The 27,464-nt window shown below is 32.1% G+C and overlaps 1 protein-coding gene across 4 annotated transcripts in view; it reads right to left on the bottom strand.

The window, feature by feature from the left end:
• CDK8 (cyclin dependent kinase 8) overlaps window positions 1–27,464 on the bottom strand; it is a 182,004-nt gene that overhangs the window by 23,506 nt on the left and 131,034 nt on the right. For 3 of the 4 annotated variants that reach the window (XM_079136683.1, XM_079136684.1, XM_079136681.1), the window contains one exon: window positions 23,477–23,617. In XM_079136683.1, coding sequence (XP_078992809.1) covers window positions 23,477–23,617 — 141 coding nt within the window. Of the gene's footprint in view, window positions 1–23,476; window positions 23,618–27,464 lie in introns of those variants that run through there. The other variant, XM_079136682.1, reaches the window with a different exon arrangement.

Here is a 27,464-nt window from a genome sequence, read left to right as displayed (position 1 = left end):
CCCACACTGCTCCTGCCATAAGTTTCCTCCTAGTGTTCCAACTAGCCATGATTGTTCGCAACTGTCATTTTTATACCATGACCAAAACAACCTTTTCTTTGTGCTATTTAAAATTTGATGCACCCCCTTAATGACAGGATAAATAAAAACATTTTGAATACAACCTATTCAAACTATAAAGTCACATATAGTTTTTTAAAAAGTTTAAGCCTCTTTTACCACATGCCTTCTCTGTCCCACCCCAAACTACACATCTTTTACAAGGTACAAGTTAGTTAACTGGTTTGCTGTGATCAAGTTTTCTAGCACTTCAGTGTTTGATCCTAAAAGATTATCTCCATATTTGGCAAATACACACACATACATGACTCCTACTGTAGATGAAGTAAAAAAAAAATTTCACTTTCTCTCTTTTTTTTTTTTTTTTTTTTTTTTGCAGTGCTGGGGATCAAACCCAGGGCCTTGTGCTTACAAGATAAGCACTCTACCGACTGAGCTATCTCCCCAGTCCACTTTCTCTCATTTTTTTTTTTTTCAAAATTCATCTTTTTATTCACCCAGCAGCAGAGCCCAGATATGATGGGCTGGCTAGTATTGGCCAGTCTGGCACTATAAAACGGGGAAGAACCCTCTGACCTTTCACTACAGGTTCCTTTCACTCTGAATTTACTGAACTGCTAAAGTTCAACATGGGTTTGAGCACTATTAAAGAATAAACAAATTCCTTGTCAAGGTCCAGATTAGTATTGGAGTTTGGGGACAAACCTCCAGTTACTAAATAAAAAATTTCTTTGCTAGGTAACTCATGGCATAAGCTAAAAGCCACCTAACCAGCATCTCAGATTTCTCCTAACCCAATCTCTGCTTTTAAGTGAACTCAGATTCAGTTTGAACATGCTATAGATAAATGAAAGAGAATATTCTTAAGTATTGTTTTAATAACGCTATAAACAATGGGTCCTACCTCGTGTTATTTCCCATGCCCAGGCCATATAGTCTGATTTAGTAGAGAAATCTAACTATAATTTTCTCCTTTTATCAATGTAATACAATGGAAATATCCAGAGAAAAATGCAGGAAAAGTCCAAATGATCATGACTTCTCTTGGCAGTGTTTCTGTTATTGCTTAGTCAATATTGAGCAAGGCTTCAGAATATTTGATACTATTTCAGCACTAATACCATATTGAAACAATATTCTCCAAGAAAACTAATTTCTTGATATAAATTTTTTTTTTCTCTCTTTGTACATCAGTAGCAGAATTTGGTAGCAGTTTTAAGCTCTAGAAACAAAACTTTCAAGTGCTAATATGTGAAGCAATTAGTCCTAACCATTAATATTATTTAGCTTTGGTAAATAATCTCTGATCTCCTACATGCTATCAAACATAATCACCTTGAAAGGACATACAGAACTCTGATGGTAACATTCTGACAAGGAATATACCCCATTAAATTGTATTTATTACCATGGAGATCAAAATACCAGTATGATTTAAAAGCATTATAACATCAAGGCAACATCTTCAAGTATAGCTATACTATGTACAAAAATGATTACAGAACACGTGTTACTGTCTGCTGAGCAATGATATAAATTAATGATACACTACTGTCTGAAGCGATGGTGTCCTCTTATTTCTCCCAGGAAGAAAATCAACTCTGCTTTATGAAAAAAAAAAATAGACCTTATTTTACAGTCTGACAGTTTTTCTTTTTGTATTTGCTGCTGTGCTCCCCTCCCCCCACCAAAACCATTGATATTTCCTAAAACAGATGTTTGTATTGCAGAAACAACATTTCTATAGAGGCATTCTATATGCTACAAAGTTTATTATGCTGAGAGAGAGTCCACTGATGATTCTGGCATACAACAGGGATGGCGAATTGGTTTCATTTTAGAGGTCAACCCTGATGGAAAAGTAAGGACAGTTCCACCTGTAGAAAGACAAGGACTGGGCTGATTTATCACAACTATACAACAATTGCACAGAGGTGAAGAACAGTGTCAAATTAACAGGAAGAATTCCATTCCAGGAATATAATAAGATCTTCACAAGTTTACTAATGAGGCAGAGAATTCCAGTTAACCAGAAAATTTGATACTACCTGGATCTGTCTAAGAACAAAGGACAGTGGTCCATGAAAAAAAATCACTATATTACCACTCCCTGAGGTTTGTTTAGGATTAAATCTTCACAAATACTGTAAATAACCCAATCACGTGGCAAACTTCCTAGATATTCAATAATGCAATCAGTTTCAGTTTTGGCTGTAAAACATTTTGTGTAAGTTGAATTGAGTGTCTTCTTTCTGAACTGCTTGCAACCAGATGTGTTCTTGCAAATTTTGGAACATATGCATGTGATGCATATAATACCTTGGTGATGGGACACAAGTTATGAGATTTCCTTATGTTTTATATACACATAACCTGAGGGTAATTTTATACAATATTTTATTTTATTATTATTATTTTTTTTTTTTTTCGGTGCTGGGGATTTGAACCCAGAGCCTTGTGCTTGCAAAGCAAGCACTCTACCAACTGAGCTATATCCCCAGCCCTATACAATATTTTAAAGTATTTTATGCATGAAATAAAGTTTTGTGGTGTGGAAATTTCCATGTATAGTATTATGCTGGTGCTCAAAACGTTTTTTATTTTGGAGCATTTCAGATTTAGGATACTTAGATTAAGGATGCTCAACCTGGATTACTATATGTATGAAAAGAATTAACTAACTGATACATATCCTCATACAGGAAGTCCTATGAAATTCAAAGGCAGCCAGTAAAGTCTTAAATGGACACATTTGGTAATTAACAAATTGTTTCAATGAAATTTTTAAAGAATTAAGTTACAGATAAAAATCTAGAAATCCAGTTAATGTGGTCTCTAAGATATTTTTTTATAATGAAGATTTTTTTACCATTTCTTTAAGGTTGTGATTTTTTTTTAACCTTATAATACTAACCTTTAGTATTATTGCTGATGACCTTTAAGCTAAAGGAGAAATTATCACTTTCCAATAAAGTTATTTCTTTCCTACCTTTCATTTAATTGAAAGGGAATAAAATATAGAATTAATAACCAATTCTATCTGCTTTGTGGTAAGAACAGCATGAATGTTACTGATAACAGCCAACTTTATCCTCTATGGTACGTTGAGTACTACACAATCATTCATATTTTTATTTATTAAGAGGAACTGTGGAACTAGAGATAAAAAGGCACACGGACACGTTCTGCCCTCAAAGAGATCAATCTAGACTAAATGGGTAGAGTAAATTCAGGCCAGGAAGAACCTCAGATCTGACTGCATGGAAAGTAAAGGACAAGGCAGGGTGCACCAAGGACTCATGGAAGTCCTGTATGCAATAGCCACAAAGCTGGGGTTATACCCTCCACAAAGGCACAAAGGAGTATTTAGAGGGTATCACACACTGATAGTACTACTCAAAAACCACAGCTATGCTGACTAGTTTTGACTTACCTAAGACGTTCTCTTTCAGGGAGAATAAGAATGAGGTTCTTTGACTGACATCTTCAAAGCAAATCAAGAAATAAGTTCATGAGAGTAATACTGCTAATAAGAGATGACATTTTCTTTTAATAACTCCATATTTTCCTCCACTTCATTGTATCAAGTCTACTTTTGTTTTCATCTATTTCTTATTAAACATTGTGAAGTTAAATGAAAATGGCCTTTTATCAATATATTTTTCACTAAAAATATTTAAAATAATTAACATGGTTTAGATTATTAGTTTAAAATGAGTATTTTTAAAATCCATGGGTTCAGAGTTTTTCAATTTCAAAATTTTTAAATTGTCCTTTTTTGGCAACTGAGGCACAGCATACTAGTTTAAATGCTAAGAGAGTCAAAATGAAAATATAACCTATTTTCACTAATGCAAAAATAATTTCCTTAGTGTTGCAACCTAGCACAGGCAGTATTTGCTTCATTAACAAGGGAACAAAGGTGTATAGAACAGATACCACATGTCAATTAAAATATACTTTTAAATTTCCAGGCACAGATATATTTGTTCCTAATAAAGAATATGCTTGAATGAACACATTAATATAAAAATGTATATCTGCATATATTCAGATGTGTATTTTTAAATTTATTTTTATTTTAAACAAATGGGATACATCTTGTTTCTCTGTACATGAAGTAGAGGCATACCATTTGTGTAATCATACATTTACATAGGGTAATAGTTTTTGATTCATTCTGTTATTTTTTTTTCTTCCCTCCACCCCTCTCACCCCTCTTTTCCCTCTATACAGTCCCTCCTTCGTCCATTCTCGCCCCCCTTCCATCCTCCATTATGTGTCATTATCCGCTTATCAGTGAGATCATTGGTCCTTTGGTCTTTTGAGACTGGCTTATCTCACTTAGCATGGTATTCTCCAATTTCATCCATTTGCCTGCAAATTCCATAATTTTATTAATCTTTATAGCTGAGTAATATTCCATTGTGTGTGTGTGTATATATATATATATATATATATATACACACCACAGTTTCTTTATCCATTCATCAATCGAAAAGCATCTAGGTTGGTTCCACAATCTGGCTATTGTAAATTGAGCAGCTATGAACACTGATGTGGCTGTATCTCTGTAGTATGCTGATTTTAAGTCCTTTGGGTATAGGCCAAGAAGTGGGACAGCTGGGTCAAATGGTGATTCCATTCCAAGCTTTCTGAGGAATCTCCACACTGCTTTCCAGAGTGGCTGCACTAATTTACAACCCCACCAGCCATGTATGAGTGTACCTTTTCCCCCACATCCTCACCTATACCTATTGTTGCTTGTATTCTTGATGATCGCCATTCTAATTGTGGTGAAATGGAATCTTAGGGTAGTTTTGATTTGCATTTCTCTTATTACTAGAGATGTTGAACATTTTTTCATATATCTGTTGATTGCTTGTAGATCTTCTTCTGTGAAGTGTTTGTTCATTTCCTTAGGCCATTTGTTGATTGGGTTATTTGTATTCTTGGTGTAGAGTTTATAGAGATTTTTTTTTTTTTAAAAGACAAAAATACATTTTCTCAAGTTTGATTCACTAAATGAATTTTTGTAAACCTGTGAAGTTCTATAATACAGTTTAAACAATGTCTAATAAAGAGTTAAGTAAGCACAAAATGATAACTGTTACTTGAAGACTAGAAAACTAAATAAAACCAAATACATCTAAAAGGAGAAGTATTAAGGGGCAGGAGCAGAATATCAAAGATCTTTTAGCTTTCATAATAGTTTGTTTTCTTTCATTATTATAAGATTATAAAAAAATGAAGTTTGTACTCAAATGTGAAAATGACTGAAATTATAAACATCATTCTAAACAATTTTAAGTTATATATTTGGTAGTTATAACAGTAAACAGTGAAAACATTGATACTGTTTTGTGTTGTATCTCCCCAAGTATTATTTCCTCAAAAAATTTAATTTTTGTATACAACTTTTACTAACTCTGTTAACATAGATGGTTGTGCCACCCCACCCTACACTTGACATTAACCTTAATGATGCTTCCATTGATATTCTTTGTTAAACTTTACCACCCGGCTCTGCCACGATTCCCTAAGCCCCTAATACATATATCAGGTAATTTCCTTTGGATTAAAATCTCAAAACTAGAATAATCAAATCAAATTACTGATCTAAAACTAAACTTAGTTTTAGTTTTTAAATTAAAAAGTAATATATGCCCAAATAACAAAACGTGTGAAACGAAGAAAAGCCCAATGTAAACAAATTAACTTTTAATTGAAACAGATGATCACATTTTGGAATCCATCCTTTTTGTCCTCTGTATAAAATTAACATTATTGTTTTCAGCCTTTTTTTCTCCCTCTCACTTAGTATTATTGTATAATGAAGATTTTTTTTTTAATCTGAAAAATATTCTTCTGACAGGTCCTATGTGAAATCATTCTTCAGATACAGATTCACCATATTTTCGTAACATGTCTCTTCCTAATAAATAATTTAGGTTGTTCCTAGTCCCTTAATAAAAACATAATACCATGCCAGGTGTTGTGGCACACGCCTATAATCCCAGAAGCTCCAGAGACTGAGGCAGAAGGATCGTGAGTTCAAAGCCAGACTCAGCAACTTAGTGAGGCCCTAAAGCAACTTAGTAAGACCCTGTCTCTAAATAAAATAAAATAGTGGGCTGAGGATGTGGCTCAGTGGTTAAGCGCCCTGGGGTTCAATCCCTAGTACAAAAAAAGCCCCCCAAACAACAACAAAAACTCATAATGCCATCACAGACAATTTTGCTTATGCTTACGATTAACCTCTAAGAAGTCAAACTGCTGGGTAAAGATTATAAACATTTTTATGATACAAATTAATAGATCTTGAATTGAAAGCTTGAAATATGTTTGATATATTCAACATCTTTTATAAAAACAATACCATAAAATATCCTAAAACCCAATCTGCAAAACTAAAAGCTACAAGCATACCTGCATCTATACCAGCATCATAAAACTGCATAATTTTTATAAGCTCAATTGACATTTAACAATAACAAATATTACAAAATTTGTATACTTTTTACTGATTAAATCATAACTAATAAGTTATGATTTACTCACTATACTTTTTTTTGAAGACTGGTTATTAAGCTTATGTATTTGAAACAAGTCTCTATATTCTAATAGTAAATTACTTTTACCATTTTTCTAATATTTTTTTCTCACATGATAATATATAAGTAACAGTTAAAATTTAATTATTGATATGAGAATTCTTCTCCCTACTGACAATAAAGAATAATGATCTACTATAGTGATACAGCCATAATGTTTATAGCAGTGCAATTCACAATAGCCAAGTTATGAAACCAGTCCAGGTGTCCATCAATAGGTAATGGATCAAGAAAATGTGTAATATATACACAATGGAATTTCATTCAGCCATAAAAAAGAATGAAATTTACGGCATTTGTTTGTAAATGGATGGAACTGGAGAACATCCCCTAAGTGAAATAAGCTAGTATCACTCAAGGGTCAAGTTTTCTCTCATATGCAGAAGCAAGAGCAGATGGTGGTGGAGAGATTCCATGAAAAAAGAAAACAGTGGGGTACAGGAAGAGGACAGAGGGGAGCGAGAAAAGACAGAAGGCAGGAAATACTAAATTATGCTATGTACACTTATGAATACACCACAGTAAATTTCATATAAATGTATATCTATAAACACCAATTAAAAAAAATAAATAGAAGGAATAGTAGTAGAGTAGAAGGAACACCAGTAGGAGGGGAAAAAGAGGAGGGAAGGGAAAGTAGTAGTACTGGGGGACTAAAATGGAGCAAATTACATTCCATGAATGCATGATTATGTCAAAATGAACCCTACTATTATATATATAACCACAATGCACTAATAAAAACATTAAATAAGAATGATGCTTTTCATTGTGAAATAACTTCTAATTTACAATAACAAGTTCTCATGAGTCTATTCAATTTTTAATATTTCCAGTACTTTAATAAACATACACATATAAAACATGTTTTCATAGGAAAGTTAATTTTTTTCTACATAATTTAAGAAAATACCTAAGTACTCAGACTTAAGTACCTTTTTGGTATATTTTCTTTCTTTCACTGATATGTTTTTTACACAGTATTCTATTTCTACTATTTTGTCGTTAACATTTTTTTACTTAACATTGTAACAATGTCATTTAAATGTGCCATAAAAATAACTGTAAATGATTACACAATAGTTCATCTATGTGTCAGACTTTGCTTAACTATTCTGTTGGAGGTAAATGTTTTTCAAAGTGTCATTACCATTAATTCTGTGATGGCCTTTTCAGCACTTTTTATAATATGCCTAGGAGAGTTTACTAATAGAAATATTGTAAGATCAAAAGGAATCTTTCAAAGTTCTTGATAATTCTTACCCTAGAAAGGCTATCATTTTTGTCAAAATAATTAGGGTTCATACACTCAACATACTGAGGTCATATTATGTATCAGGCACTGTTCTGGGCATTTCATATATAGTAGCTAAGAAAGTAGACCTGGTCTGTATTACAAAGGGAAGTTAAGGCATTAGATAAACAAACAGGATGGTAAAGGAAGCCCTCTCTGAGGTAACATTTAAGCTACTATCTGGCTGAGATGGAAGTAGCCAGAGAAAGGGTTGTTTATGAATGTGTTATGTAAGTGGGCAGAAGCAAGAGAAAAACTTAAGGCAGAAGGGAGAACAAAACGTCTCTAAAATAGGAAATAGCTTCTTTGATTCAAGAAGACTTCTGCGGATACAGCATAATTTACAAGGGCTAGCTGACAGGAAATATGGTTTGGGGAAACAGTACAGGGTCTACTTTGAAGATAAATGTCCTTTTTCGTCTCTGAAACTGAAATTTCAAGTAAGAGTTCTCATCTAGGAAGTGACAGTTTGACAAAAGCAACATGTTAGTTATGTACCCAGTCCTCTGCGAAGATTAATTTTCACAACGACTCTCTAAGAGGCATTATTATTACTGTTGTTGTTATTATTTCAGATAAGATGGACAAAGCCAGAAAGGCCTCTATTGAACTGAGTTAGCTCACAGTAGCTATTTTACCCTAGCTCACCATAATAGAACTAGGGTTCAAATGCATATACTTTGGTTCCAGAATCCACCTTTTTAACTACTGTATTTCACAGCCAGTTCACCATCAATTGAATATATCAGCTGATGGGAGAAAACAGCATCACATAAGTATTACTACAATACTAATCTAATGAAATTTAACTTTTAAAACTGTATGTGTATACACACAAATTACCAATGTACTAGTATAGTGAATTAATAACTGCATATATCATTTATGGTCTGTATTTTGACTAATGCTGTTTATCTTAACAACATATATGATCTATTATATTATTATTATTATTTCTTTTCCTAACATGTTCCAAAAGGGTTTCTAGTTTTTGCCTTTGAAACAACTGGTTTGAAGTACCTATTTCTGTCTACTTGAAAGAATTCTAATATTGGGATGTGTCTTAATTTGCAATGGATACATATATGTAACTCCAATTTCTTTTGTACTTTCAAGGTGTGTGTCACATGACACATTTTTTCAAATGATACCATTTAACAGGAACAAAATTCTGCTTTTAGTTCCAGTTTTATTTTATTATATTCTAAGAGATTAATGTAAAATTTGTGCCTTTGTCAATACTAATCATGTATATCTTTATCCTCTAGTACACACAACTTTTCTAGACAAGCAACTTTTCTGAACGGATGTTTACTTGAAAAACACAGCCTTACACAGTTCTAACTACCAAGCAACTCTGTTACATCACACTGTTTTACTCATTTTTGTTCATTTAAATATATTTTTTTGTCAATCTGACAGAATGTCAAAGTACCTTATTACATGTACAAATGTCAAACAACAGATCATAAATTCTTTGCTGTATTTTCACTATTTTAATCCTGCTGTTATGAGCTTTGGCCTTCAGAAATAAAATATCCTTTATCTGATATTCCAATAATAACTTCTTATTCTATATTCCAACACACAGGAAACTACACAAACAGTTCTCCAACTTTCTTCCCCTGAAAATATCTGAAGATATGATGGACATCAGAAGATAAGGAAATACAGGTAAGCAGTTAAAAATTAGCCTGGAGGTGGGGGGGAAAGGGAAATTAAGGATGCCATCAGTTGTCAGTTGTGTCACCTGAACTTCCAGTTCTTCAGCTATAAACTACAGATAAAAATACAACCTAATGTTGCACAAATTAAATTTGACTATTGCACATAATTATCATAATACATGATACATAAAAAGCTCTAAATATATTATAATGGTAATTAAAATGGCAACTAATACTATAATTGGTTAACAGTAGATATACTATGCAGGGACTCTTAAATAAAAACTTTTAGGGCCAGGGTGGTTATAGGACTGAGGCATGATTAATACTGCTTCTAGAATAAACTTTATATGCACCTATAAGATGCCCCTAATAGTTTTTGTTTCCCTTCTAGCTTTTAGTCTATTTATATCTTTTATAGATCATAAAACTTTTAATAGCTTTTAAAAGACTAAAATAACAAAAACAAAAATTCTTGTAGTAAAGTAATACAATATAAAGAATTTTTTAACAATGAAATATACCTGAAATCTCACCTTGGAGTTATATCATTACATTTTGCTGCACAGTTAAAAGTTTCTCTAAATCTAATATATTACTTACATTTATTATAAACTTTTTGATCACTCAACAAAAATATATATACACACACTCGCACATATACACACACATTGGACAGTATGATTACATTTATCCTTTTTTATTAACCTATCTTCTATCTTGACTATATAATTTATTTCCAAACTAGAATTGTTTCAGAATATTGTTAAATAATAGTAGTGACAGAAAGTTAGAATGATAATGGTTGCTGAATTGGGATATGGATGGGACATGGGATATATACTTTTATACATGGAACTTTCCTTCTTTCTTATTTTATTAAATATTTCAATCAGAAATGATTACTGAATTTTGTCACAGACTGAATTTTGTAAAAGTGTTATGTTACATTTACAATTACTGAGATAACCATAGTGTTATTCTCTCAGCACTATTAATGAGAGTTTTATTAACAGGTTTCCAAACACAATCAGTCACACATTCTTAAAATGCATTTCACTTACTTAGAACAATTATATTCTTTTAAATCTTTCTGGATCCTATGTGTTAATATTTCATTTATGACAGATGTATAAATATTTATATGTGACATAAGTCTAGGGTTGTACATATCATCCTTATCAGGTTTTGTGTCAGTACTATGCTCTCTTCCTAACAAAGTTATTAAGGAAAGATTTTTTTGCACAACTATAAAAGGACTCCTATTATGTACGAATATTGAGGGTTGAAAATTAACAGTGAAAACACTGACATGTGTTACATTTTTAGAGGTTGCCTTGTGACAAATGACTTTCTTCTATAGTTACTGACCTGTTCAAGTTTCCTAAATCTTCCAGGATCAGTCATGATAATTTCCTCTTCAGCCTACGACAACAGAAAACCTAAGATTCTCTATATCTTCCTATCATCTACAACTTTCTTAATTTTTCTCCTTTGCCTACACTTTACTTCTATTTTTCACCTACTTATCTTCTTTTTAAACTTCCCTTCTCCCCTCTTCAGTATGATGGCCCAGCCAACATTTGACTTTACCACCAATGTTAAATAGAAAATAAAAGAGATCAGTCAAAAAGCAGGCCCAAAAGATGAGTGTTAATGAAGTATAAATTTTTGACTCTACTGTCAAAGATCTCAGTTGTGTAACAGTAAGTCTACCCTCATAAGACAGAAAACTAGTCATAATAGAAAAGTGTAAAGAGACAGGATGATTTTCTGCTGCAGATTTTACCAAGCATTACCAATTTAGGTAACAGACTAAGAATGGCCACTTCTAAGATGTCCTCTAACTTTAAGGTCTATGAATCTATGAAAATAGGGAAAAAGAAAAATGGGTCTTCAAATGAATAAGGTGTTGATATAAACAGATTTTTTAGAATGAATTAAAAAAATTAAGTTTATCTTCCTTCTCTTTTGTTTTTGTTAAAGTGGCATTTTAAACACACTGACCAAATTAGAAGCCTGTGCCTAGAAATTCAAAACTGAAAGTAATCTTAGAAAGCCAGATATTCATTTTAGAAAAGAGTTAGGAATCCTCAAATTATATACTGACTTAAGAGTATTACATTTATTGCATGATCAAAATCTGGAGGCAAATGACAGATAAAAAATACACAGGTCATTATAATAAAGCGATCACTGGATAAAAGGAAAAGTAAAATCCAGTAGACTGGGGCAGCATAGGAGACTTTAATTTAAACAAACATTTTCTGAACAGTGTATCTAATAACTGTCACTGATTCTATATCTAATTGTACCTGAGAAAAACTTTTATTAAATCTAAAAGAAATTCCTATGTATTGATTCATTTATAAAAATTCACACAAAATCTTAAATATTTGAGGGTTGAAGTTATTTTGCAATATGGTTAGCTCCTTGTGTTTGTTTCTATAGTTAAGACTTACTTTTGCCCTCTATTTGATAGTTTCTCATTTGCTTGTATCCACCACAGAGATAAGATTGTCAAGCTGAAAAAGACTTAATGAAAAATTTATGTGGCTATGGGCACCAATGACTTAAAATAGGCTTAGATAACAATTTTAATTGAGATAAAGAAAACCTCTTCTAATATATTCCATCTCTGAAGACTAAATTACTTTTGCAAATCTTTAGAAATCTGGAAAATAATATAGCATTTTCAGGCCTGACTCTCTTACTAGAAAGTCAGACTTGAATACTAATTTTTTTTTATGCTTTTTCAGAGTACAATTCAGAGACTTTTAAAACCTCTTTTGGAAAAAACGTTTGTATTCTGATTACAAACAATGTATTTCTCTTTTGCTAAGATCAAAGTCTAAAGGTCAAAAGAAACTACCCTGTTTTTTGGGTAATACTGCTATGGATGATAATAAACTTTGTTTATAAAAATGGATGCAATTGTATAGATTACATAAGGTCACATAAATTATATTAAAAATGGAGAAGACGATGTCTGACTTAAAACTCAGATAATCCTGTGTGTCAATTTCCAGGATCATTCAAAACCATCATCTTAAAGAAGCACTATTTAAAAAAAAATTTTTTTTAAATCTTTATAATACTATTCAAAATAACCAGTCACAACTGGTGAGAAGCTTTACTAAAAAGATTCTAGCACTGGTGTTTGAAAAGACTCACTCAGAATCTTAAGAAAAGTATACTATAAGTAATATGCAAACCAAATAATATATTTTATTATCAGCTTGTAATTTTCTGATTATATTTGGTAAGATAAATTGGGCCTTTTTGTTATTTACAAATAGAATGCAAATACATAAAAAGCATTTATCACAAAATCAAAAGTATTCTTTCTAATTAATCTGTTTATAGAAAAAAAGCCTAATTGATCATTAGAGTAAATATACTTTAGAAATAAGCACAATAAACTAAAATTAATGCAACCTAAACTTGATGGCAATCACCTTGTACTGCTAACCTAAGTGCTATTTCCTCTCATTTTAATGTACTGCATTTTATTCCTTTTAAAAGTCAAAATTTAAATCTGAAAAGATTAACCACATGAGAAGTTTAAGAATTTTTAAAATAAAAATTAATGCAAACTTTCATCAGTTATTTCCATACCCACATTTTATCCTGAAGCCCAAAGTTTATGAATGCAATCTTACATGCATTTTATTTGCTGGTCAATTAAACAACTAAAAAATTTACAATTAATGTAAATCCTTGCCGTTCTCAAATAAATAATGAAGCAAATCTCAAGTAATGAGCAATGCTTAAACATGACTATTACAAAACACCTTTCTTCCCAAAAAGTTCTGTTTAAATAAACAAGCTTAATAAATTCCTAACAATCATTTCAAGGAAACTACAGCACGGAGGGACGTAGAAGGCGAAAAGAGAGGTCTAGAATACAGTCTCCTTTCTTTTCTACTGTTCCATTTCTTTGCTGCTTTGCCTTTTTTTAGCAGAAGAATAATCGTTCTGCTTAATTTTTCTTTTCTGGAGCCTCTTTAAATAGATAAAAAAGTATATACTTTTTAAATGATGAGTCGTTACCAACATAAAAGATGTTACACCACATAGAACAATATGCATGAACTTTAACGGACTACATAAACATTTCCCTCCATTTTCTGGTCCAGATGGAACATATATTTTCCTTCATTATAACAATAATGTATGTTTAACTACAAGGTATTCAGACAATTTGGAAAATAAATTCAAGGAAGAAAGTGAAACTTTCCTGAAATTCTACTGCCCATATAGATTCCTGAAAGAGGTGCTACCACTCAAAATGATTTTACTGTTAATGTCAGGAAGTGCACAAAACATTAACATATTTTATAATTATCCTAAAGACTTGACAAGTTTTTTCCTTGACATTCTTTTTTCCTAACCATATCAAATGCTTCCTGGAGACATTAGTCTAGTGCAGTGGCCTTTAAATCTTTATGAACACAACACACAGGGGGAAAATCATTTCATATTACATGACAATATTCATATGTAAACATGTATAGCTGAAACAAATGTTTCATGAAACAATTGCCTTCAACACAAGATGAACTCTCAGATTTTCTCTATTTCATTAAAAAAAAAAAAAAATCCTGATTGTGTAAGGTGACTTCCTAACTTGCAATGGCCTAACAAACTGCAGTTTTAAAAATCACGACCCTAGAGGAAAATCCTAAATCCAATAGTCCATTTTTGCTACTGTTTTCTAGTAATCAGACAAGTCATTTAACCTCTTTTGTATAGTTTTTCCACTTACTAATTGTGGAGTTGAAGAAATAAGAAATGTACCTCAACAAAAACATAGCACACTATTTGGTGCAAACATTAGTACCCGTAAGCAAAACTGATAAACTGGGCAATTTTTCACTTTGCCAAACACTAAGATCCAAAATGCCTCAAATAATTCCTCATGCAATCATCAGTTATTCCAGGATTCAGATCTTCCTTAATGTTTGCTTGAAAATTATCACATTCTTTTCCAAGGACAGCTAAAGCTCCATCAAGTGATTCCAGGTTAACCAATATAATTAAATTAAACTGCAGGAAGACAGCACTGTAAGTTTTTTTTTTTTTTTTTTTTTTTTTTTTCAGTAAGTTAGATTATACTCTCAAATAGCTCTAGAAAGCACCTTATAGGTATGCTTACATAGTGGTCTACTGGCGAATAATTTTACCCTGTGTACTACTCAAGATAATACATCCCCACTGGGACATTCTCAAGGAAATCTCTACAGAGATTTATTTTCTATCAATTCTTACTATTATGGTTTAGATATCAGAAGTTCCCCAAAAGTTCATATATGAGACAATGCAAGAAGTTTAGAAGATGAAGATTGAATTATGAGAGCCTTCACCCAATCAGTGAATTAATTCCCTGGTTAGTTATTAGTGAATGGTAACTGAACATCGGTAGGGTTGTGGCTGGAGAAAAGGGTCCATTGGGGGCATGCCTTTGGGGGTACACATTTTCTATCTGGCCAGTGGAGTCTTTCTCTGCTTCCTGATCATCATGTGAGTTGCTTCCCTCCACTGTAGTCCTCTGCCACGATGCTCAGCCTCTCCTCAAGTCCTGAGAAATGGAGCCAGCTGCCTATGGACTGAGAACTCTGAACCGTGAGCCCCAAATAAACTTTTCCTCCTCTACAGTTGTTCTGGTTGGATCTTTTAGATGGTAGCAGCAAAGAATGCTGACTAAAACACTTAATATGGCATAAAAAACTCTTGAAAAGAGTTAGGGCAGGAGTGACTATAATTCCAACAGTTGTAATATTCTAAACTCTCCAAATTTCAACATACAATTTAATTCAACTTGAAGAAGAAACAAAACTATGATGTAATTTATAGTATATCTCATTGCTATACTTCATTTAGTAAACAGGACTAAATATAACCCCAATGTGTCTGCTAGTTCTGGGTTATTCTACCTCTATGATAAAACCATAAAATAACCATTAAATGAAATTTGGGGTATCAGATATTTAAAAAGTGAAACACAATTAATGACTAAAATGAGAACTTGATATATACTGTGATAGTTAATTTTAGGTGTCATCTTGAATGAATTAAGTAAAGCTCTATTTTCTGGGTTTATCTGTTGAGGTGTGTTCTCAAAAGAGATTTTTTTAGCAGGCTAAGGAAGATCCACTCTTATTTCACATAGGTGGATATCACTCAATCAGCTGAGAACCTAAATGGAACAAAAAGGGGGTCACCCTTCTTCTGTCCTTAAATATCCAAACTCCAGGTTCTAGTGTTTGGAATCACATGACTTGCACCAGTTCCCCTCCCTCCCACTGACTGCCAGCTTCTCAGGCTCTTTGGACTTGAACTAAGAGCCATACTATTGGTTATCCTTCCCTTTGGCATTGAATTGAACCCCACTACCAGTTTTCCCTGGTTCTTCTGCTTTTCAGACAGCATTTTGTGGGATTTAAGACTCTACAACTGTATGAGCCAATTCCTCTAACAAATCCCCATCTATGCATCTATCTTACTGGTTTTCTTTCTCTGGAGAACTCTGATATAAAATTAATGGCTAACAGGCCAGTCATATAACTACCATGCAACTTTCAATTTTGTAGAAAAAACATCAAAAGTTCACGTCTTTAATATTTAGACTTTAAGTGTGACATTCTTAAGATCTGATATAAGTGCCCTGAACATCAAAATACAGCAATGAGAGCATTATAAAATTACGAAAAAAACAGCATTCTGAAAAATAAGCAACTGAGCCAGAAATTACTCATAATGTGAACACTAATGAACTGGTTACTGAAATGTACTATAAAAGTTAAATATGAGAATTGAAAGTTCAGGGGGCTGGGGTTGTGGTTCAGTGGTAGGGCACTTGCCTGGCATGTGTGAGGCATTGGGTTTGATTCTCAGCACCACTATAAATAAATGAATAAAATGAGAGCTCAACACTAAAAATAAAAAATAAAAATTTAAAAGAGAAAGTTCAGAACAGCTGGTAGGTTTAGAAGATATACAATGCCACCTTATCCACAATTAAAGAGTAATTTACACAGAAACTTAAGATGTTTTTGGATAAAGTGAGGGATGTATGTGAACTATGATAGCAATGTACCAATGATCTTGAATCGACTTATAAGGACTGAGTTATTTTAGGTAGTACAAGGAAGGCATCTGAAAGATTTAAAATGTAGTTAGTATGAATGGAAAAAGAAAAGGTTTTGTGCACTATTTTACTTCAATAAATCATAACAGAGGTACAAGGGCAGTAAAAAGAAGAAATGCAGCAGAGTATGTATATGTCTGCAGATATGAAAAAACACCAGGTAATATCAGAAATAACACGGAAAATAACTAGGGGAAGATGACCAAGGGGAGGGAAGAGAGGAAGGAAAGGAGAGGTACTGGCAAATGAAACTGACCAAATTATACTATTATACTGTGTGCATATACTAATATGTAACAATGAATCCTACTGTTATATAATTATAATGCTCCAATAAAAAGGAAAAAAATTCAAACCGCTATCAATCAATATGCAAAAGAAAAATAACCATGGAAGCCATTTTGCTTCTCTTGCAAGTAAACTAGTTCCTTCACTTAATAAACAGTTTATAATTAGTAAATGCTCCATGGGTAGTTCAAGTAACTGCTACAGGATTTTACATTTTGTAAACACTCTCACTTCCAGCTTGCATGACTAGGGAGGGCTTCCTTGATAAAGTAGCACACCAAAGCTTTAAAAGCTGAATAGAATTTCAGACATTATAGTTGAAGAGAGGAGGGAATTCAGACAGGCAGGTCAACCTCCTGGTTGGCTGGAAAATAAATTTAAGGAACAAGATACAGAAGAAAAGAAGATTGGAACCAGACTATAATATCAGTCTTCACCTGATACTCTTTCAAATTTTTAATTTATCACAGTTATTCCTAGTAAAAGAAATATTAACTATGTAACTTACTTCACAAGTGGCACAAGATAATCATTCCTAAATTTTAAGTTTTAAAAAAGAATTACTTATACTAGAAAAAAAAAAAAAAAAAAACCAGATAAAACAGTTACAGGGAGTGAATTGCTCTGGTTGCTTTTAAAATGGTTACCACATAGGCAATAGGAGTAGAAATTCTTTCATGCCCTTGTCGGTATGTTTTAACTCTATCCAGGAAGACTATACTTTCAGAAAAAAAAAACGAAAAGAAAAGATCAGACACCATTGCCAAATTAAACCTGACCTTCTACACAAAAACTATCAACTATGACCTTAGTGTTTTATGCCTTTTTTTTGGATTCAGAAAAACCACCAAACTCAATCCAATTAGTCTAACAGACTTTGAACCCTTCCTTATTATGTATTTTATTATTTCCTTATGAATCATCTCCACTTTTTCTGTAATACTGGGGACTATAACCAAGGGCATTCTACCATTGAGTGACATCTCTAGCCCTTTTAATTTTTTTTTGAGACATGGTCTTGCTAAGGTGTTGAGACTGACCTTGAACTTGCAATCCTCTTGCCTTAGCCTCCTGAGTAGCTAGGATTACAGGCATGCACCAGTATGCCCAACCTCAATTTTTTTTAATATGGTAAAGTACACAAATCATCAAATTTAGACCATTTAAGTGTACAGTGCTGTGGTATTAAATTCATTCATAATGTCATACAACCCTCGCTACCATTATCTTCACAACTCTTTTCATCTTGCACAACTGAAACACTCTTCCCATAAAAGAGTTCTATATTGTTTCCTTCCCAGCCCTGGCAAATATCACTCTATTTTCTATTGACTATTTTCTATTTCTGACTATTCCAAGTACCTCACAAAGAATCTTAACAGTATTTGTCTTCTTATGACTGGCTTATTTCACTTAGCATAATATCCTCAAGGTACATACATTAGAAATTCCTTTTTAAGGCTTAATGATATTCCCTTGTATGTACATACCACAGTTTGCTTGTCCATTTGTCCATCCATATATCTGGGCTGCTTCTACCTCTTTAATATTGTAAATAATCCTTCTATGAATGAGAGTATACAAATACCTCTTTGAGATCCTGCCTTGGTTTCTTTTGAATGTATACCTAGAAGTGAGACTGTTAAAGCATACAGTAATTCTACTTTTAATATTTTGAGGAAATGCATGCAATACTTTTTCCAAATAGCTGTACCATTCATTTTACATTCCCACCCAAAAGTGCACAGGGGTTAAACATTAATATTATTTGATATTTTCATGAATAGTTCCCATGTGGATTCTCCTAGATTTTACTAAAATTATTAGCATGTCTTAACCCAATATTCATATTAAATATCTGTATGAAACTGAAAAGAAAAAGACAGAAATAAACCATTCCACATCATTTCAACTTGTGCCTATGGTTATTCATTTGTATAGAATGATTGGTTTTATGTGTGAACTTGGCTGGATCAATAGTGCCCAGATGTTTGGTCCAAGGTTATACTGGATGTCTCTGTAAAGGTATTTTTTTATAAGATTAATATTTAAACTAGTGGGCTTTAATTTGTATGTTCAATGTCCCTCAAAGGTCTCTGTGTTAAAGAATTAGCCCCAGGGTGGTGATAAAACCTTCAGTAGTTAGGGCCTATTGGGAGGTCCTTAGGTCACAGGATGCATGTGAGGATATTATGCTAAGTGAAATAAACCAGTAACAAGAAGACAAACACTGCACTTGAAAGGGACTGTGGGACTCCGGCCTGTCCTCTTCCTCTTTTGCTTCCTGGCTTGCTTACAGCTTTTGAGCTGCCACGCACTCCCCACCATTGCTATTACACCCCTAACCAGAGGCCCAAAGCAATGAGGCCAATTGATCTTGAACTGGAAACTCCACAACTATGAGTCAAAATAAGCCTTTTTTCCTTCATAAGTTAATTATCTCATGTATTTCATTATAGTAACATGATGTTGACCTAATATACCTCCTTAATGTGAGTAGGACTCATCCAATTAATTGAAGGCTTTAATACTGACTGGAATTCCACAAGCAAGAAGGAATTCTACCAGCAATATTTGGACTTGAAATGAAACTCTTTCCTGGGTCTTCAGGCTGCAGGCTACCTTACAGATGTTGTATTCACCAAGCCTCTAAAATGACATAAGCCAATTCCTAAAAATCTCTCTCAACCTCTCTGTCTCTCTCTACACACACCCATACTTCCTATGGTTGTTTTTGGAGAACCCTAATACAGATGGTAAAGCCAGAATCAAGACTATAAACTATTAGTCAAATTACTTTCACTGCTCAAGGAGAGTAAAAAGAAAAAAGGAGTACTAATCAAGAGAAACACAAAACCTAACTTAACATACACACCTTTGTTTTTATTTATCCCTACTTAATACCAAAGAGATTAAATGTCAACAACTTACATACACAGACACACACTCTCAAACTAAGAAGTTTGAGTGGGATTCATAAATTACATCACAAAATATAAATACTACTTGGGCTTCCTTTTCAGATACTTCTGAAAAAAACATACACACAGAACTAGGGGTATGTTCAGTGGTAGAGAGCTTGCCTAACATGCACAAGGCAGAGTTTAATCCCCAGCACTAAAGAAAAAAAGCACTTACAAATGAAGGAACTTTGGATTGTGCAGAGGGGAGTGAGGAGAGGGATGGGGTGGTGGGGATGGGAAGGACAGTATAATGAGACAGACATTATTATCCTATATACACCTATGATTACATGACTGCTGTGACTCTGCACCATGTACTGCCATAGCAACAAGAAGTAATGTCCATTTGTATACAATGTGTCAAAATGCATTCTACTGTCATATACAACTAATTAGAATATTTTTTTAAAAAGCACTTACATATACGCCCTCATCAACACCCTCAGCCCAAAAGGGTTCCAGAATTAAGAAATCTCTATTTACCACTAAGGATAACAAATTTCAGTTATTGATTTGCTACTATGCTATGATTAATAGTAAGAAAACAAATCTTTATTTATAAACAGAACTACTAATTATAAAAGTTCAACTATACATATCAAAGAATTTCATAACTTTACTATTTCAAATCAATATTTCTCTTCATATTAAAAATAATTTAATATTAAACCTTAGAATTTTAGTAACATTCTAGGATACTATTAAAATGGTATTTTTAGTGTGTGTGTGTATGTGTCAATTATCCACCTTAGCATGTAGTTTCTGTGGCAAGTCAGTACCTCAACCAGTTGTTCTAATTTGTAGCTTTTGAAATAACCTAGATTGATTAATCAAGGTCATCATTGCCATAATTTATTCATATCTGACTGAAAAGGAGCAAGAAATAAAATGAAAGAGCTATTCATTTTATTTGTTCTGATATGGAAAACATTTACTATGCAAATAATAACAAATTTGAGAAGACAAAGTTAAGAAAATGTTATAAAACTTCTGAATAATGTTCTTAAGAGTAAATATAAAGCTGGGTGTGGGAGTCTGAGACAGGAGGATTGCAAGTCTGTAAGTCAGCCTCAGCAACTCAGGAAGGACCTAAACAACTTGGCAAGACCTTGTCTTAAAATAAAAAGTAACAAGGGCTGGGGACTTAACTCAATGGTAAAGTGCCTCTGGGTTCAATCCCCAGTACCTTGCCCCTCAAAAAAGAGTAAATATATTACTACATTTAATTAGTATGATAGATATCTACAAGTGCAAAACTACGTAACACAAAATTCCAAAGCTCAGTTGGCAGTAAGGGGCTCGCCATTTTAAAAACAAGTCTTTCCTTGAGAAAATGTATTCAAAAGGTGCTGGGAACTTGAATCTGTAACTAGATTAGAGGCAGAGTCTATCTTTTCAATGAAACAATGACTCAATGCTCTCTGTGTATATAAGACACACAGAAAGGTTAGATGCTTAGAGCATTAAGAAGTCATGAACAGGAAATATAGGAAATCTCACTTCAAGAACATCAATCAAAGGGGTAAACATTACATTACCATTTGGGAAAATATTTTGGATAAAGAGACAAACTGTGAGGCATACAGAGAGGGATAGAGGAGTAGGAATGGTTTGCCTCCCTGAAGAGGAATATTTTGTTACTGATATTGTTTAGAGTTGCCAACATCTGGTGATAATAAAAGGCAATAACTTTTAGTCTACTTTATTATTATTCAAAAATCATCTATAGATAATCCTTTGTTTCCTATACTTGGGGTGCACTGATTCCCTAGGTCCTTATCTCTTATTTGTTTGTTTTTGTGGTGTTGGGAATTGATCCCAGAGTCCTATGCACTAGGGAAGTACTCTACCATTGAGCTACATTCCCAGCTCTTCCCACCTCTTAGTATGTCTCTAACAGACTTCTGAAGTGATTTATTCTATGCTCTCCTCATGTCAAAGAGAATCAGTTTAAGCTACACAAGTAAAAAGAACTTTACCGAAAAAGAGATAAATTGGACCTCAAAATTATTTTTACTATTGTAGTTAATACTGCTATAAGTACTTCAAGTATATTACACATTATTAACATAAAAATTTACTGATTTTAAAATCAGTCTAATAAACATACATATTTTTAAGAGAATAAAATTACAAGAAAAAACTGTAGAGCTATCTTAGCATAACTGATTCTAAGCATGAAAATATCTTTTAGTGAGTTTTTAACACGTATGAAATGATAAAAAAAGATTGGCAAGCCAAAAGCAAAATATTTTCCTTAACTTGACTCCACTACTAAAAGTTAAAATTTATTTTTAGCTTCAAAAATGGCAAATATTAGTCTTATTTTTTTTGTAAATCCATTATTTGTAAGTATTCTAACTCTACTAAAAATGATGTTTGCATAAGGAAAATAGTTCATCCAAATTTCTACTGTTATCATTCCTACTCCAAATGCATTTTGGGTATGAAAATAAGAGAAAAAATTATTATTATTAAATGTACTGTAAGGAATTCCTTGAAGGTAGATGAAATAGAAACTGTGCCCCTGCATCAACTTATCTGAAGGCCAGAGGTCAACTACAACTAATTTAATATAGAGCAGCTTGAAAAGAACATCACATGCCAGGGCCCCAGTTCAGCCCCACCTCAAGTCTATGTACAAATATGGGTAAAGACAAAACTGTTGTCATCCCAACACTGAGTTTCGAATTGCTAAAAAAGTGCTGTTATAAATCTTACTAGGGTTACTACCTTTACAAAGAAAAAACTACAAAAGCACAATGCAATTACACAATAAAAAAGTACTATAAGACTTAAGTAATTTAAACCTATGAAGATTAAATTAATAGTAATATCCTAGATGAGTAAAAATAGGCAAAAACTTTTTTGTCACATGAAATAAAAATAAGAAAGCTAATTTGTGAAGTTTCTAATTTCTTAAAAGTTGAATGCACCTGAACATGACAAGGCTTCTAATAATATACTTCAATTATGATTAATAAACGATTTCTGACCAACAGATTGCTAATAAATAGACATTAAAAAATAAGCAGATCAAATTAATATTTTTCTCTTCTAATATGTAACTCAGTATGCAGTAGGTTCCAACAGTTTTACTTTCACATTATTCGTAAGACATTAATTTATAGAGTTGCCTGGAATCTAATAATGGATGGAAAACAAGTCAATGGTTTTATTTATGGACTTAAAAAGAAATAACAGCTTAGAATAACAAAGTGTCTTCTTTCACTTTGCAATAAACACCAGCTAGTGAGTGTCAGAGAAATAGGATGCATTACATAAAAAGCACAAGAGTAGGCCATGTTTTGAGACTGCTGTACTCATTCCTTTTATAAGATCTGTAGGCATACTTATACCAGGGTTATCTGTAGACAACTAGAAAAGCATCCAACAATAAATGCATCTTTCTAGTTTGAACACAACACAGATCAACTTACCAAATCCCTGTGCAACACCCAGTTAGCATGCAGGTAGTGAATTCCATCTAGGATCTGATACAACAGTGACTTCACCATTCCCCGAGGTAACTGAACCGGCTTCTTGTTTGCTTTAGAAGCTCTGTGAAACTTGATTATATGCTGAAAGAAAGAGAAAATACCACCTGAAGCTTGGAAAACAAAAGAGGGCAAGAATGTGAATATTATCCTAAGAGAAAAAGAAACCCTAGGGGATTCTGAAAGATACTGAAAGTATTATTTCACATTCTGCTGAGTTTAAAAATTAACTGTAAAATTTCCTAATTACTGAACCTAAAAGTTCATTTCCCTAAGTACACAGCAGTGTTAAAAAAGGGAAGTAGGAAATACTGTGCTTTTATTTTTAAAGTATAATTAGAATTTAATTACTTTTGAAGTATACTTGATCCCTGTTTACATGGTAGGAATTTTCAAGAACAGAATCTTTTTCATTTTCTAGGGATTAAATGAAAATGAAAAAAAAGATACTTCTAGGTAGCTGGCACAGTATAGATATAGAATCCATTTATGATGCAGGTTACAAAGAAAGCAAGTGAGAAAATAATGCAATAAAATACACACAAAGAAATGAAAACAGGTGACCAGTTTACACTGGAAATAATAACATAAGATGCAGACCAAAAAAAAATACATCCTGGTATTGTCTACCAAAGCTTTCTAAGTATAATGTTACTAGACATCCAATAAAACAAAGTCCAACTTTATAAATAGAAAACTACATTATAAATAAATTTATCTACAAAGTATTTAAAAAAAAATTGTTTCATACTCTCTTGACAGGCTTCATTTTAATTAAAATATTCTTAAATTTCTGGAAAATTTTGAAGTCAAATAATGCCTCACATACATTATACATATACCTGGTACCATATATCGCAAAAAAGTAGACTCTTGACCAGTATTTGCAAATGAATACCAAGCATGTTCTTGAAACTAATTACCATGATAAAATTAAGAGTTATAATGTTAAAGTGAGCTTAACATTATATATGAACATTTTCATTTTCTTATGTTATATAACACTGATGGATAAGGAATAACTAATGATTAATGAATAAAAGAGTTTTACTTTCCAAGGAAAAAACGTATAGTAAAGAATACCTAAGTAGAAAGGAAAGCATTATTGGTCAGAATATATGTAATATGCTACATCTATAATTTAATAGCAGCATTATACTATTTTAAGTTTCTGCTTAGTCTTTTTCTCAAGATACTTGATAAACCAAATGGAGGCATAGCAACTTAATGATCTAGAACATTTTGTCATCTATCCTAACCTATGATGTGACAATCAACTCTGTTTTCCTTAAGAATATCCACTGGCTTTCCATATTTCATAAAAAGAGGTTAAAATGGAGCACATTAAAAAAAAATTCAAATCCTGCCAGAATAAGAATTCAAGGAACAAATATGTAAATAAGAGATAATTACTTAATTTCATATACATTTCTTCATTTCACACTTCCATTACAGTATTGTAAATGACTTTTCTATTTTAACCAATAGTTTAAGGCTACAGGAAACTATGGTTGGGGAAAAAAATTTTTTTTTAATCATCATTTTCTTTAAATTCCAGGGCTCTATAACAAATATGTAATATAAAGCATGAGATCTCACCAATATCTAAGTTACTTTTGAAAACAGTTTTTTATTATAACTCTTTTGCTAACTTAACCCAGTCAATTCACTGAAACATTTTAATGAAAACAAGAACAGAAGATGGATAAATATGTGGATTTTAGTTAACTGAATTATCATTTTTTTTTTATGAAAATGAACATTAAAAATACTTATTTGGCTTCATCAAGTATTAGTAAGTTGATAAAGCTAAAAATAAACTCTATACATATCATACATTTATGCTACATAATTTACCAAAGTATAAAATCATACCTGCATATAAAATTAAATTATTATCAGCCAACTAGAAATCATGCTGAATTCAATACTATCTCCTAATGTCTATGATAGTTTACTACAAATTCTATCTATAAACCTGCCTTAAGAAAATTTGTCTTAAGTTTGAATTATAAGATTGGATTTCATGTTAGGCATCAGCAGTATGAATACTCAATATTAGACACCCTTACTTAATGAATTTTCATTAATAAAACTGCAATTTGACTTTACTGTATTTTTCCTCTAAAATAAAAAAAGAAGCTATCACCTCAAAAATGGAAAAAGTTATAATCACTTTGAACTATGGACAACAGTTTCATAAAACATGAAAGATCCCATGTCTACTTCCTATTCTGAAACACTTTTCAGACAACATCTAAAAAAATTTTAAATCACATGCAGTTTAATTGTGAAAATGGTAATCTACAAATAGTGAAAAATTCTTTGTGCAAATCTGAAAGTGCATGAAACTCAGATCTAAGGATGAGTTTCTAAAACTGTTAAAGTTAAAATTATGTGAGACAAATTCTTGAAATTAGTAAAATTATTTTGCTCTTTTCAGGTTTAAGTTTGCTTTTTAAAATAGTTTTACTGATATTTGTTCTAGTTTTATTCCAAGATTTCTGTATACATTTACTAACTACAGCTGAATTAAAACCAAAAAACTGTTTCTGAAGGTTTCTGGAAAATAAGCCATGATATTATGATCATTTACATATCAGTATATATGTTCTCTCTTATATTTATCTCAATAAATGCATAGGTATGCTAATTTAGTATGCAAAGGATAAAATATTTAAAGACCTTCTTACATATCAGAAAAAAAATACAGTTCACAGAATATTACAGTTTGAATCTGGAATGTTCCCCAGAAGGTTCATGTGTTGAAGAAATATATTTTACAATTATCTAAGACTTTCAAATACCAACTTTAAAAACAATATGCTTAGTAAACTGCAAAATACTAAAGTAGGTGTCTGTATCTCAGCTATTTAGATAAAATATCTAAGTTCTTTTAATTTTTTCCAATTTAACAGCATTTTTCCATTGTATTAGCTAGCCCAATAACTATTGTCTCTTGACTTTGAGAAATCTTTAAATATTAAACTGGGTCTGAATATCTGAAAATATTTTTATCTTAGGCCACCCAAAAATAACTAAAAGATATAAGACACATTAGAATTTATTTTCACACTAATCTTGAGGTATAGCTCTCATCTGCAAAGAATTTTTCCTATTCAAGAAGAGACTAATTCAAGTAAGTACAATATTAAATTGCTAATTTAAAAATATATCAGAATATAAATATCAATTATGAATGATATCTAAAAAATGATTTACAATAGTTTTCTACATTTGTATAGTACATTTAGTTTATAAAATCTTACAAACACAGAACTGCTCTTCAGAAAAACCCTATCAAAAAAGACGTTATTACGGACAGGGAAAATGATAGCTTATCATATTCATGATTTAACACAATTATGCCGAACTTCTCATTTTAATTTCTTCATAGTTAAAAAAAAAGGGAAATATACTGCCTTTAAATTTATAGCAAAAGTTACCTTTTTAATAAAAACTACAATAAAATAATATTTAACAGGATTTACATTGTTTAGATTCTACATTAAAAAAAAAAAATATGTGAAACAAAGGCCAAACAGACAGGATCAAAAAGTAGCAGTGGTTGAGAATCCCTAAACCAGAAAGTGAAATCCAGAATGCTCCAAAATCTGAAACTTTTTTGAGAGTCAACAGGATGCCGCTAGTGGAAAATTTCACAGCATGAAAACTTTTTCATGCACAAAATTATGACAAATACTGAACAGAATTATCATTAGGCTGTATATAACATATATGAAAAACAAATGAATTTAATGTTTAGAATTGGGTCCCATCCCCAAGATATATCTGTATCTATCATACATACATTATAAATGTGAGTGTACTATATATATTATATGCGTGTTAAGAGTGACTAAAAACAACTATATATGTGTACACACACACACACACACACACACCACAAGGAATATTACAAAATCTGCAA

This window comes from Sciurus vulgaris (assembly GCF_902686455.1).
Source record: "Sciurus vulgaris genome assembly, chromosome: 4".
Taxonomy (NCBI): Eukaryota; Metazoa; Chordata; class Mammalia; order Rodentia; family Sciuridae; genus Sciurus; species Sciurus vulgaris.
The sequence above is the reverse complement of the archived record's forward strand: the minus strand, read 5'-3'. Positions and strand labels throughout refer to the sequence as shown.